Source organism: Ptychodera flava, chromosome 21 (genome assembly GCF_041260155.1).
Source record: "Ptychodera flava strain L36383 chromosome 21, AS_Pfla_20210202, whole genome shotgun sequence".
Taxonomy (NCBI): Eukaryota; Metazoa; Hemichordata; class Enteropneusta; family Ptychoderidae; genus Ptychodera; species Ptychodera flava.
The window spans coordinates 12,186,467-12,201,565 of NC_091948.1; the positions used below are offsets into that span (position 1 = coordinate 12,186,467).

General features: G+C 38.2%; 1 protein-coding gene across 2 annotated transcripts; it reads left to right on the forward strand.

The window, feature by feature from the left end:
• The first annotated feature begins 321 nt into the window (after positions 1-321).
• LOC139121421 (uncharacterized) lies at positions 322-12,992 on the forward strand. Of its 2 annotated transcripts, none has more exons than XM_070686277.1 (9): positions 322-685; positions 7,996-8,132; positions 9,142-9,328; positions 9,810-9,859; positions 10,089-10,184; positions 10,617-10,790; positions 11,185-11,327; positions 11,689-11,902; positions 12,396-12,992. In XM_070686277.1, the coding sequence occupies exons 7-9, from the start codon at positions 11,259-11,261 to the stop codon at positions 12,428-12,430; spliced, it is 318 nt and encodes a 105-aa protein (XP_070542378.1). In that variant the 5' UTR covers positions 322-685; positions 7,996-8,132; positions 9,142-9,328; positions 9,810-9,859; positions 10,089-10,184; positions 10,617-10,790; positions 11,185-11,258; the 3' UTR covers positions 12,431-12,992. The 2 variants fall into 2 exon arrangements, with proteins under 2 accessions (XP_070542378.1, XP_070542377.1); XM_070686276.1 differs by lacking the exon at positions 322-685 and adding an exon at positions 5,878-6,393.
• The last annotated feature ends 2,107 nt before the right edge of the window (positions 12,993-15,099 follow it).

The window sequence follows — 15,099 nt, forward strand, 5'->3', positions numbered from 1 at the left end:
ATAAAGCGATCATTCTTTGCACCTAATCATCAACTCTTTCTTCAATCACTTCAGTTATCGATCAAATCATCTACTGTTTCTTGCGTGTTTGTCAAAATATGTATTCAATCTATAGTTAAGAATGTACTTTATGTGCGTTTCCTAGAATGGTCGGACGGAACGCTCACAAAACACTAATGTATTTGAAGTAATTTAAACGTTATTTTATTATTTAAATGGTGAAATCGTTCGCGTGGGACCGAAACATATTTATTCAGTTATTTTTCTATCAAAATCGAACACTGGCAACATTGAGTACTCACCAAGCATTTGAGTTGTCAATCAAAACTGCTTGACTATTAAAAGGTTGACCCTACTGAGATTGAACTCTACCATGACTTCAATGACGCATGGTCTTAAGCTGGCGGAAAACACCACAATCAACGTAAATCTTCTTACATTGCACTCTTTTAGCTCTCTCTCTCGTTTCCAACCTTGTCCACTAATCTCCAACCCAAAGCGAGACAGTTATCAGTAGATCACATGACCCATGATATTTACCAATTCAATGAGTGGTTAGACTTAGACACCCTGTGCTTACCAACAGGTTACACTGCACCAGGCCACAGACTGTGTAAAGTTCGAGGCAGAATGATTAGTATGTCGTTACACTGCTTGTATGTTTGTATCGTCTGTTTTGTAATCGGTAAGTGCAACCTGACAAATTTTACTTATCGTCAAAGACTTTCTTACATGCTCAAAACATTGTAGGTCGGGCGCCCGTGGGATGCGATGGTAACATGTTATGATGTAGCGGCCGCACAGTCATCATCTCTTAAAGTCACCAAGAACTATTTTCAACTCAACAACTTCAGGCCCAGATTTAACGATGATTAATTTACAAGTTTTGTATAGATTAGCCAGGTTCGTTCTCAAAATTATGAATAACAACAATTCAATAACCGCATAACAGTAATTTCAATATAGCATGTGCCAGTCGATGAAGAAAATCATTCTATTTCTTTAATTTACTGATTTTCGTATAAAGTAAAAATAAAGGTTATGATTATCATTTGTATCTAAACTCAGAAGTTCCGAGTGAAAATTATGTAAGACTGGCATTGAAAAACATAGCCGAAACAAGCAACTACGTTATCTTTGAGGCAGGAGACCATTTGCCCTCTGACGTCAGCCAAATGTCCCTTGTTGGGACTATAGTACATCTCGTAAACATGTCATTTCGTATACTTCAGTCTTTAAATAATTACCAGAAATTGGCTACAACATCCATCACATGAGACTTGATCTCGTCCTTTCAACGATGTCGTTCTCCTATTGTGATACATGCACGGTGCAAGCAGTAATATATCCGTGCCTTAGTATATAATACATGAACAGAACAATGAAGACAGGGTCAAGGTACGATTAGGTGACGATATAACTGTTTAAGGGTCGAAGAATTGCAGTTTGCCATTCATCTACATATACATATCAGGCGACAGGAGATTAAATGGTCAAGGATACGTACACGCGGTCATAAATCCCTTACAGTCCGAATCATGTGTTAATGTAATCTTAATCTGTACACTATCAGGTCAAGGAAAACTGCCAAGGTTTGGTAGTTTGATGAATCTATTGGCCATATTTGATACAAGTAAAGAACATGGATGCAAAAAAACGTCCCATGTGAACCACATGGAGTCATACGGTCGTGACATGCGACCTATTAAACACTTATTAAACTTTTAAGTAGCTAACGTGACATATACAGGGATGTTGAAAAATGGTGACTCAGTCCCTCTGATTCAGATCGGCGGTCATAGCATGCATGCTATTCAAAAATGGAGGTAGCAGATCCACATCCCTTCGTCATCAGTATACTTCTTCAAAATATCACTCAAATCTGCCAATTTATCAGAATAAAAGGTGTATAATTTGAAGCTATGTTGAAGCTTTTGTTATCACATATTATGGGCAAAAATGCTCTTTAACCATGCCTTTCATGAGCTCTCTCTCTCCCTCCCTCCTACCTTCCCCCCTCTCTCTCTCTCTCTCTCTCGTGTGTTTTTCGTCACCGACTTGCTTTGCAGGTGGCCAATGTTTCAACTCAATCAGTGATTATGTGCTGTCCGACGATGGCATCGACAGCAGGACCTTTCGAACATTCGCTCCAGACAGAGTCCCAGTTCCCTTGATGCGTGCATTTACACGTGTACGTACCGTATACATTTTTCTATTACATAAGTACTTCCAGAGACACAATGCGTGCGTTTCTAATTGTTACCCACTCGGGACACCTGGTACCACCACTAACTTCGAGTGGTTCTGGATGGTCCTACTTAACTTTGTAAATTACAAACGTTCCATTGGCTTGGTAATGTAATACCTAGAAAAATTACTTTTAGACCAGTTTCATGTCAAATTACAGAGAGGATTGTCCGGTCATCAAATTACCCGTTACCACGGTGATGACCTTCTCCATAGATTGATGCTGTTTCGCGCAATGGGTCACCAGTTGGGAGAGAGGATTCTCACTGAGGTAGAAAAGAAAAAAGAAGAGGAGAGGGTGTATACAATTGCAACATATTTTGGCTGCGACTGTCAGTTTGAATACATGTATGTAATTTACTTAGGAACAAAATTAATGTGGAAAAGATGCTGTAAAGGAATAGTATATGGGCAAACTAATTTTATCAATCTCCCACTAGAAAGGACATCATCATCATAATGAAGGCACTTCGCTGATGATAGATCTGACTTTTTAAGTGGTCCCTACCATGAAATTATAATGTTTTAAACATAAACAGTGCACGCGATATTAAGCTGTTAATTCAAAATCTAAAATGTGCTAAACACTATTAAATAATGCTATGAAATAATGGTTAAAAAGAAATATGGATGATGGTTTCATCAATAGGACGGAAACTATTGGCTGGGTATCAGTGCAGACTTACCCCGCAAGCACACTTTGAAAACCTTAAGTGGAATTTTTCAGTGTGTCACGTAATCCAAAATTTTTCCTTCCTATCATGGAATTTCTGTTTTTCGTCTTCTCTGTAGAGACGAAGACGGCATATACCGGGCTTCCATGCAGATTTGATAACAGCTTGTACATCAGACAATTAAAATATCTCAGATATGATAGAAGCATCATGATGCGTGACTGTCAAAATAAAGACAAAAAAGTTCTGAAAAACGAATTTTCTTGATACACAGAAGAAATAAGACTGTGTTTTGCAAGTAACAGATGAAGATACTTAAACTCGTCAACAGGAAACTTTCATATAGTGGTTCTGTCAACCAAGATCGTAATCTTCGGCAGCGCAGAGCAGACGACATGAAAACACCACTGTATGGACTGGGTGGGCTATGACAGGTGTCGGGTCGGCAAAACATACACATTTTCAATGTGTTCGTTTGTATGTTTTTGGTACAACTATACTCTTATCTAAGTGCAATGCCCATGAACTGACTGCAAACAACAACATTTTGACCATAATCACATTCACAATGACGTTTCGGAGTGTCACAAGTCTAATTCGCTCAGCAGTTTTACGTGTATGTGAACATCCCACCGAAGGTCACGCGTACGCGTAGCTGTAAGTAGTTCGGTTACAGTGAAAATATAATTCGTATTTTTCACTAGTTAAAATACGGTTCATATTAGTACCGTCTGAACAATAGAAGAATGGCAATACACGCATAGCATGTATGATAAGTTAGCTTACAAGTCCATCCATCTGCTGCTGTTAATAAGTATATATCATTCTCGTGTATGTTATTTACGATATTTACAGACAACGTTTCACCTCCTTAAAATGCCCATACTCGCGCGTGATACCTAAAAGACAGGTCCAAAATACTTGGAGTACACGACGCAGTGTCTGCAATATAACGAAAGGACAGCCAACTCACGTGGTTCGACGAAACTCTGAGGGCAATGGAAAAGAACGGCAAATATCATGCCTTGTGTCAAAAGGCCCGGCATGAACATAGTAGGATATGTTTTTTAATTATGAAGTAGAACACAATTTTCTTATTGCCCAGAAGTTTACTCTATCACAAGATCTTGACACATAACGATTGTGAAATCATGTTTTCTGCATTGTATTCGAATCAGTTAACTTTTCATCCCTGACATTATCTCGTGATATCCCATAAAGGAGTGTATCGCATTTCAGATGAAATGCTGTACAGAAATTTTATAACACAAGACAAATAATTTATTGATCATCCTACATAAAGAAAATAGTAAGACTCGGAGTAAACGCCCCGCCACTTATTATCGACGTCGAGCATTTGTCCGCCAAGGCTTTTAAGTTCAATTCTGAGATCTAACCCACATCTAAGACAATTCTCCGTACCGTACATATAATTTTTCCAGCTAAGTGAGTCATAAAAGTCCCACGCGGTCAACAAATCTTTTGCTGTGGCGAGAAGTCGACTTTTTACCCACAATGCATTTAAGAATCATGTAGACTGTCCCTGCACAAGAAAAAGCGAGAATTCAATATGGAGTTGATATGGTTTTTTATTACATCTCACTCATTCAGCGTGCACTGCCATTGGTTAAACATGAATCACGTGACATGTAAAAGAACGTGATGATGCTCTCTGCGAATGTGATGATGCCCTCTGCGAACTTGATGATGCCCCCTGCATTTGATATTACATGGATGACGTCATTTTTCTTACTGCGCGTCCTTTCTGCGCAAAACAAATTGTCGTTCGCTTGTTGTACTTTGCAGTCGGCAACTTATGGCTGCGAAACGTCATGCAGAGCTGTTACCGGCACAGTTAGACGATATTTTGATGCAAGTAAACAGCAAACGAACGAAAATGGCAACAAGGAATGCAATTTCTGTGTTCAGCGACTATGCAAGCAACAAATTTCAAGTTCGATACGCCACCGAGGAGATCGGCAAACTTTAGCGGCAACCCTATAGTCTCGGCATCGACAACATTTTACGCTGAGGTCCGGACTCAGAAGCCGAACTGTACTCGAAGAAGTCTCTGTGTTTTTGTTTCTTTGCATGTTTGCTTGTTCGGTGTAATAAAAATAATAACACATGAGACCTTGGGCAATATCACGATTTTTTGCCTGCTCTCGGGCTGGTGGTCATGATCGAAATAATGATGATGCCCGAGCCGTAGGCGAGGGCATCATCAATATTTCGATCATGACCACCATCCCTTGGGCAGGCAATAAATCGTGATATTGCCCAAGCTCTCATGTGTCATTATTTAAATATTCCATGGGCGTCATAGTCTATCCTTCTTTCTGTTTTTCAAAAGAGGTGTTATTTTCTTCATGAATGAGCATGGAGTATAATACAGAAAGTCACACTGGCGATACTTCTATATAAACGCTTCCTAAACTCGAGGTCTTGGCTATCCTTTAGTATTTTCATACAGTTCAGCCAAATTTTTAAGGTGCACAGTGAACCCGATAAAATAATAAAGTTCTGCGATCTGTATTTTGTCAGGTCACAAGGGAACGATCTTGTGGTAGGATGACAAGCTGCAGGACTTTCTATTTCGGGACTGCATAACTTTGATGTATAAGCGTCACTTTTTCTTATGTTTTTGCTCAAGTCGAGTTTTCAACTGAGATATGCAATTATCACAAATAATAAATATGAAGAAAAATTACTGCTATCAATATGACAGGAATCTGACATGTATGCTTTTGTACCGTACTTTTGTACTAAGGTACTAAAGTTTGTCTTTCTATTCGGGCATTCACAAATCAATCTTTCCGTGCATCCAATTGTCAACTTTTTCTTCAATCAGTTCAATTATCGATCAAATTATCTACATTTTCTTGCGTGTTTGTCAAAAAATGTATTCAATAGATCGTTATTTTAGTTAAATATAAGTCGATGAATGTACTATATCTGCGTTTACCGGAACAGTCAGACTGCTTTCAAAAATTTAAACATTATTTTATCATTTGAATGATGCAATCGTACGCATGGACCTTCACATATTATGTATTTTACAATCAAATTCGAACACTGGCAACATACGATATTAACCAAGCATAGGAGTTGTCGATCAATAACGCTCGGTTACATCCCTCCTTACCTTTTAAAAAGTTGTCGCTATTGAGGTCGAACTCAATCATGACTTCGAAGACGTATGCTATGAGGCAACGTGGTCTTATTACGTTGCACTCTTTTAGTTCTCTCTCGTTTCCAATCTTGCCGATTCATCTCTAACCGAAAGCGAGGCAGTTATCAGTAAATCACGTGAACCGTGATATTTACCAATTAAATGAGTGGTTAGACTTTGACATCCAGTGCTTCCCAACAAGTTTCACTGCACCTAGCCATACACTCTGAAAAGATCGAGGCAACATGATTCGTATGTCGTTATACTGCTTGTATGTGTGCATCGCCTGTTTTGTACTCGGTAAGTGCAACCTGACAAATTTTACATATCGTCAAGTCTTTATAACATGCCCCATGTATCGAACGTCACGCTCCCCGTAGGATTCAATGTTTACTTGTCTATGATGTAGCAGGCCGCATAGTTGCCATCTCTTTAAGTCACCACGAACTATTTTCAACTTAAAACCTTCGGACCCGAAAATGATTAAATCACACGTGTTTCATAGTGAGCCGTTTTTAAGTATGCATAACAGTTATTTGAGTGTATGATGGAAATTATGCTTTTCTTTACTGATTTTCATTTATTATGGAAATAAAGGTCATGATTATCATTTGCATCTGAACCAAAAATTTCCGAGTGAAAGTTATGTAACACGGGCATTTAATAAAAAACATAATAGCCCAAACAAGGGACTGCGTATCAACGAGGCAGGAGACCATTTGCCCTCCTACGTTAGGCAAATAGGCCCTTGTTTGAACTATACTATATCTCGAAAACATGTCATTTCGTATATATAGTTTTTGAATAATAACCAGACCTTGGCTACAACATTAATCACATGAGACTTGATCTCGTCCTTTCAACGACGTCGTTCTCCAATCGTGACACTTGCACGACTCAGGCAGTAATATATCCCGTGCCTACATAGATAATACACGAACAGAACAATGAAGACAGGGTCAAGGTGCGATTAAGTGACCATATAAGTGTTCAAGGTTCGTAAGAATTGCAGTTTGCCATAAACATACATATAAATAACAGGCGACAGGAGATTAAATGGTCAAGGATACGTACACACGGTCATAAATCTCTAACGGTTAAAATCATGTGTTAATGTAATCTGGATCTGTATTCACCCTAATAGATCGAGAAACCCTGCCCGGGTTTGGTCGTTTGATTAATCTGTGCCAATTTTAAAGAACATGGACAAAAAACTACAATACGAACCACATCAAGTCATATGGACGTGGCATGTGCTCTCTTAAACACTTATTAAACGTTAAAGAAGCTAACTGGATAAATAACGGGATATATGGAAAATGGTGACTCAGCCCCTTTGATTCAGATCTGTGGTCATTGCATACATGGTATTCAAAATGGAGGTAGCAGATCCACATTCCTTCGACATCAATATACATTATAATGTAGAAATAAGGGGCGACGCGCTGACCATTAACGTTTATTTTTGGGCACGGGCGAGAGGAAAGCCAAAAATTAACAGCCTCGCCCGTTAATTTGGTTTTCCTCGAGCTCGCGCCCATAAATAAACATTAATAGTCAGAGCGCAGTCTGTTTTTTCCATTATATTTTCAGCGAACCCAAGAAAACCGTGAAAATTTCCGAAAATTTCAGGAGCGAACGACAACTGGGCCCCAGAAACTGAGCATACGCGACGCACTGTCACGCGCGCTGTAAAAAGTTGGCAAATCCACGTGGTTCAGCTCGACCAATCAAAATGCGAAGGGCAGGTCATGGTAATATAATGATAAATATCAACAAACTCTGCCAATTTATCAGAATAAAGGTGCAAATGCTAAATTGGCAGCAATGAAGAAGGTTTTATTATCACATATTATATGCAAAAAATGTTCTCGGTAATGAAGTCACCGACTTCCTTTGCAGGTGGCCAATGCTTCTCCTCAATCAGTGATTATGTGCTCCCCGACCGTGGCATCGACAGCAGCAGTTTTCGAGCATTCACTAAAGACAGAGTCCCAATTCCCATGATGCGTGCATTTATCGCTCGTCATTTCAGTGAGGTGAGAGCTAGGGGCCTTTTCTCTCGACTTACATTGAAGCAATGACCGACGATGGAGTCAGTTTTCAATGATTTTAATTATATGAATATGGAGAATTTGAAACATTGGCATTGAAAAGAAAATGATTTGGGTTGCTGTTTAACAGAAATTGAATAATTCTCTCGTATTCACCCTCATACAAACGGAACCACCACTCGCCTATAAAATGTTTATTGACACTGTGATACAAAACTTAGCTACATCCGGACCTCTAAAATAGTGGTTCAATATCGAGATAAACTACTGTAATTTTGACAGTGATCCCCAGAAACAACCTAGGTTCAATAAAGCAAAGGCACAATGCACGCTGGCACATAATGCTGAAAAAATTCAATTTAAATCGATGAATAAATCACTCAACTCAGCCTTGATACAATTCTGTCCACAAGACAGCAATTCTGCCAACCACGGGGATAGCGCAGAAAATTCAGTATTGTTTCAATCGATCTGATCTCCAAATCTCCAAATCTCCAACCAACGGTGCTAACCCACTTACCTTCCTACCTCCCACCACTTACCTATGTAGTAGCTACAAAGCTACCAACCTACGTACCTACCTACTTACCTACCTACCTACCTACCTACATACCTACCTACCTTCCTACCTACCTACCTACCTACCTACCTACCTACCTACCTACCTACCTACCTACCTACCTACCTACTTACCTACCTACCTAATAACCTACCTACCTACCTACCTACCTACCTACCTACCTATATCTATCTGGCGATCTGATGAAAGATATGTTGATATATCCCCAATAAAAACAGCCATGTACGTACATTTGCTATACTTCCACAGACACAATACTTGCGTTTGTAATTGTTACCAATTCCGAACACCTGGTACCACCACTATTAGTAGTTCTGGATTGTCCTACTTAACTTTGTAAACCACAAACGTTCCATGGACCTGGTAATGTATTACCTAGGAAAATATTATTTTGTTGGACATGTCATATTACAGAGAGGGTTGCCCGATCATCAAATTACCCGTCACCAAGGTGATGACCTTCTCCGTAGATTGATGCTGTTTCGCGTAATGGGTCACCAGTTGGGAGAGAGGATTCTAACTGAGGTAGAAAAAAGAAAGAAGAGGAGAGGGTGTATACGATTGCAACATATCTTGGCTGCGACTGTCAGTTTAATTACATGTATGTACTTTGCATGAGAACAAATGCAGAAAAGATGGTATAAAGGAATAGTATATGTGCAAACTAATTTTATCAATCTCCCACTAGAAATGGCATCATCGTCTTAATAAAGGCATTTCGCTGATCATAAATCCTGACATTTTCAATAGGTTAAGAATATGGTTTGCAACAAGTTTTCAAAACTTTTATCCCTACTACGAAGTTATAATATATTAAACATACACAGTGCAAGCCATATTAAAGTGTGAACTCAAAATCTCAAATGTACGAACCACTATTAATATTTTTATGGAAATAAAGGTTGAAAAGAAATACGTATGATGGTTTCATCAATACAAGAGAAACTATTGGCTGGGAAATAGTCCCAACTCATCCTGCAAGCACACATTTAAAAACTTAAAGTGGTATTTGTTCAGTGTGTGGAGTTATCTAAAATTACTCCTTCCTATCATGGAATTTCTATTTTTTATCTTCTCTGCAGAGACGAAGATGGCATATACCGGGGCTTCCATGCAGATTTGATAACAGCTGGTACACAAGAAAATTACAATATCTCCGATATGATAGAAGCATCATGATGCATGACTGTCACATGAAAGACCAAAAAATTATGAAGAGCGAATTTTTTTGATACACAGCATAAATAAAAATGTGGTTTGCAAGTAACAGATGTTTAGTAACCATCATTATTGTGTGATAGTTTAATTTAAAAACGCAATTGATCCAGAACGATTTACATAATTATATCGTTCTTGTTAAGTCTGTAGAGAAGCTGGAAAGAAGTGTGTGAATCAAGTTGTGCCCCATAGTGCATGTCTTACCCATAGAAGTGGTGAAATTCCCCACGCCGGACCAGGTAAGCAAGAGCGAAGTAGAACTGCTGTGGCCCTTAGGATTGCATAATGTCTACCGACCTTTTGAATAAACGGTTTGTCAATCATCTGTGACGTATTATGCAAATTATTTGACAATGACTCTACAAAAAAGACTCGTAAAAATAATCTAGCTACAATATGCGATGCTTTTTATAACGTTTAAAAGAATGACAATACATGTCCTTTCAAATGTAGTTTAGATACATTGAATAACAATATTAATGTTCCCTTTAAATTCGACGTTCACATTTGTGTTGTCTCACGGCGGCATCCTTCGAAAACACATGGGATAATGCTATGCCACTTAATTCAATTTTTCGAAGTGTTCTTGCTCTTATCTCAACCCTTTTCATAATAATTTTATACATTATTCTGTACACTTTTATCTTCGGCCATGCCGACATATTTTGTAGCACTACTAGGGAAGCAGATTGATATATGCTTCGGATGGAGTAAGAGCCCTGCTAGAGCCCTCTCGGTGGACTTCACAGAACCTTTTGTGAGATCAGACTCTGAAACTCTATTCGTGGTGAAATCTGGAAATCCGAACAATTTTGATCCAAATGACATCAGAGGAAAGAAAATCGGTAAGTTACATGTGTTATGTATCTTAGCAGTGAGGATATCGTATGATTTTGGACAGCTAAGAAATTTGCATTGGAAATTGACTGCCTGAATCTCGCCATGTCATTATCGGCTTGTTTTGCACGGAAAGCCATTAAAAAGGTCTTGGTCGAATAGGTATACTATAATAGTTATATCTAGTTTTCTTGAAACCTCGCAGATAAAAATTCGTGAGGTTGCAAGATCCAAGGAACAAAGAAAATTAATGATTGTAACGAGGACATCTTTCTACCAAAGATTCCTAAAACGGTGCCTTGCCATGGCAATGATCTACCATTCATATAAATTTGGGTAACCATTTTCCACTTTTAAGCTTCGTATTATAATATTCCATCATGTGATTATCCAAACTTGTAGGTTTCGAAGATGGATTTGTCACGGACAAGATCTGTTTGCTACATGCCAGAGATCGAATCGTTGGAGTCGATACCATGCAACCGTACCAAGAGGTGTACAAGGAAAACTTTAAATTCCTGTTGGACGACGTCAGACACGACAGGGTAAATAAGAAAACACGAAGTGAATCAAAGACATGAAGAAAGTATCCAGATGGCAGACGGCACAGTAGTGAAATGAAATGCACGAGGATAAAAAGAGACACACACGGAAGGAAGGAGACTTACTGATTTGTCGATAGTCCAGGGCATTAGAGAAACAACGTAAATTTCATCACTTACTTCAAATCTAAAAATTAATATCAAGAAATCTTGTCATCGTAGATGGGATAATAAGATGGTGTGGAAATCCACAATCGGGCAAAGCCATTTCACATAATCTGAGTATTTATTTTGCTATTCCTATCAATCTATGTACTCCTATATGCCCAAAATTTATGACAAAGACGCACTTTCATTTTCTCAGATCGATGCCTTCCTTACGTTCCCCGAAAGAATCACACCACACCTTAAAGATGAATTTGAATTCATAGGAGACGACGTCGGTTGTGTCACCGAAAAATCAGTTTATGGAATAAAACGGAAGGACAACCCACTCACGTGGTTTGATGAAACCCTGAAAGCAATGAAAGAAAATGGCAAATATCACGCCTTATGTCACCAGGGCAACATCGACCACGGTATGATATCGCTCTTGATTTTCATATTTTGAAAAGCCAGACTTCACTCACTTTGATTTTTGATTTAATCACACCCATGCGCATTAAAGATACTGAACACGAGTGGAACTTTTTAGAGAGGATTGCATCTTTATATTTTTAAATGTTTCAAAAGTGTTTGGTGCCATATAGTTCAATGTTGCAATACTGCAAATTACTCATACAAACAAGTGTATAATTTAAAAAGTATAGCAGATGAGCTTACATTTGCAGATTCAACCGACATTAGTTCACTATCCAATTATCCCAAATTACTTCCAATCGTGTTACAGTATCTTTAACCCCTTGTTGCTTATTCACGTGGATCAAGAAAGCCATAATGATTTACTTTATACTATCCAATCATCCAAAGACCTCAAATACTCTTTTCTGGCATTTTCATACCTGTAATTTAAACTGACAGAATATCTAATTATAACTTGCTTTAAATTATTATTCTGCATTTCTTTCTCAGGTCACAAGGGTAAAATTGACTGTTTGGTTGAATAAACATGGACCATACTTCGCTCGAAGACCCTGTAATTCCATTTCGTAATGTTCTCCATAAAAAAGTGAATGTATCTGTTTTAGAAAAATATTCTAAAGCAAAGTTAAACCCAATTGGTTTAAACCACTCGAACTGCGTTTAAATCTGTACCTTTATTGTTATTTGCCTAGGTTTTTCTGTATGTCTGCTTTAATACCCACCGACTTACACACATACACACCTTCCGATCAGTCAGTCAATATATTAATTTACCAGTCTATCTGTCTGCGACTGTTGATAAGTATATTTAATTCTTATTTATGGTTATTGAACATATTCACAGATAAGGTTTCACCTCCTTAAAATGCCTATACTCGTACGTGAAACCTGAAAGTAAATTACTGATAATTTGAGCATTTTAATTACATCAAACAATGTAGGCCATCGAAAAATCGACAAAAGTGCGGAAAAACATGGATGTGAACCGAAGATGTCAACTTTTTCTTCAATCAGTTCAATTATCGATCAAATCATCTACATTTTCTTGCATATTTGTCAAAATAAATGTTCTATCAATGTACTGTACTATATGTGTGTTTCGAAGAATTGCTGGAAGGACTGCTTACAAAACATTAACGCACCTGCAGTAATTTAAACGTTATTTTATCATTTGAATGATGCAATCGTTCGCATGGACCTTCACATATTAGGTATTTTTCAATCACATTCGAACACTGGCAACATAGGATATTAATCAAGCATAGAAATTGTCAATCAAAACTTCTCGATTACATCCACAACTGTGAAAAAGTTGACGCTACTTAGGTTGAACTCTATCATGACTTCAAGGTCAGGACTGCAATGTGGTCTTATTACATTGCACGCTCTTAGTACTCTCTCGTTTCCCATATTGTTCATTAATCTCTTACCGAAAGCGAGGCAGTTATCAGTAGATCACGTGACCCGTGATATTTACCAATTAAATGAGTGGTTAGGCTAAGACAATCCTGTGCTACCGGAGAAGTTCCACTGTACCTAACCATAGACTGTGAAAAGTTAGAGGCAACATGATTCGTTTGCTGTTATACTGCTTGTATGTATGCATCGCCTGTTATGTACTTGGTAAGTGCAATCTGACAAATTTTGCATATCGTCAAAGACTTTAATAACATGCTTCATATATCGAAGGTCACGCTCCCCGTAGGATTCAATGTTGACTTGTCTATGATGTAGCAGGCCGCATAGTCGTCATCTCTTAAAGTCACCAAAAACTATTTTCAACTTAACAACTTCACACGTTTTACATAGGTAAGCCGTTATTTTCAATTATGCATAACGAATTAAATGACCGCATAACAGTTTTTTCAATGTATGATGTAAATTATCATATTTTTTACTGATTTTCATCTATTATGGAAATAAAGTTTCTGATAATCATTTGCAACATTATAGCCCAAACAAGGAACTACGTATCTTCGAGGCAAGAGACAATTGGCCTTCTTGAAGTCCGCCAAAAAGTCCCTTGTTTGGACAACAGTATATCTCGTAAACATGTCATTTCGTATATATAGTTTTTTTATAATTACCTGAAACTCGCGACGACGTTAATCGCATGAGACTTGATCTCGTCCTTTCAACGATGTCGTTCTCCTATTGTGACACTTTCACGGTGCAAGCAGTAATATATCCCGTGCCTTAGTAGATAATACATGAACAAAACAAAGCAGATAGGGTCAAGGGGCGATTAGGTAATCGTATAAATGTTTAAGTGTCGTAAGAATTGCAGGTTGCCATGTACATACACATAAATAACAGGCGACAGGAGATTAATTGTTCAAATATACATATACACTGTCATAAATCTCAAACGGTCGGAATCACATGTGCCAATGCAATCTGAATCTTTATTCACCCTATCAGATCGAGGAACCCTGCCCGGGTTTGGTCGTTTGATTAATCTGATGCCCATATTAAAGAACATGGAAAAAACCTCCATACGAACCACATCAAGTTATATGGACATGGCGTGTGCCCTAATAAACACTTACTAAACGTTTAAGAAGCTAACTGGATAAATAAAGCGAATTCGGAAAATGGTGACTCAGCCCCTTCGATTCCGATCTGCGGTCAGATCCACAACCCTTCGACATTAGTATACATTATTCTAAATAATATCCACTAACGCAAATTGGGAGCTCTTTACCATGTTTTATTATTACATAATATGGGCAAAAAATTTCTCGATAACTACGCCGTTTATGAGCGCTCTCTCTCTCTCTCTCTCTCTCTCTCTCTCTCTCTCTCTGTCATTCTCGTGTCACTCTCGTGTTCGTTGTCACCGACTTCCTAAGCAAGCGGCCAACGCTTCAACTCAATCAGTGATTATGTGCCTTTCGACGATGGCATCGACAGCAGCAGTTTTCGAGCATTAACCCAAGTCAGAGTCCCAATTCCCATGATGCGTGCATTTATCGCTCGTCATTTCAGTGAGATAAGAGCTAGGGGTTTTTTCTCTCGACTTACATTGATACAATTTAGCGACGGTGGAGTCATTTTTCTATAATTCTAACTATATGAATACGGAGAATTTGAAACATTGGCATTGAAAAAAACAAACACCTAACAAAGCATAGAAAGATGGGTTGCTGTTTAACGGATATTGAATATTTTTCTCGTATTAAACCTCTACTGA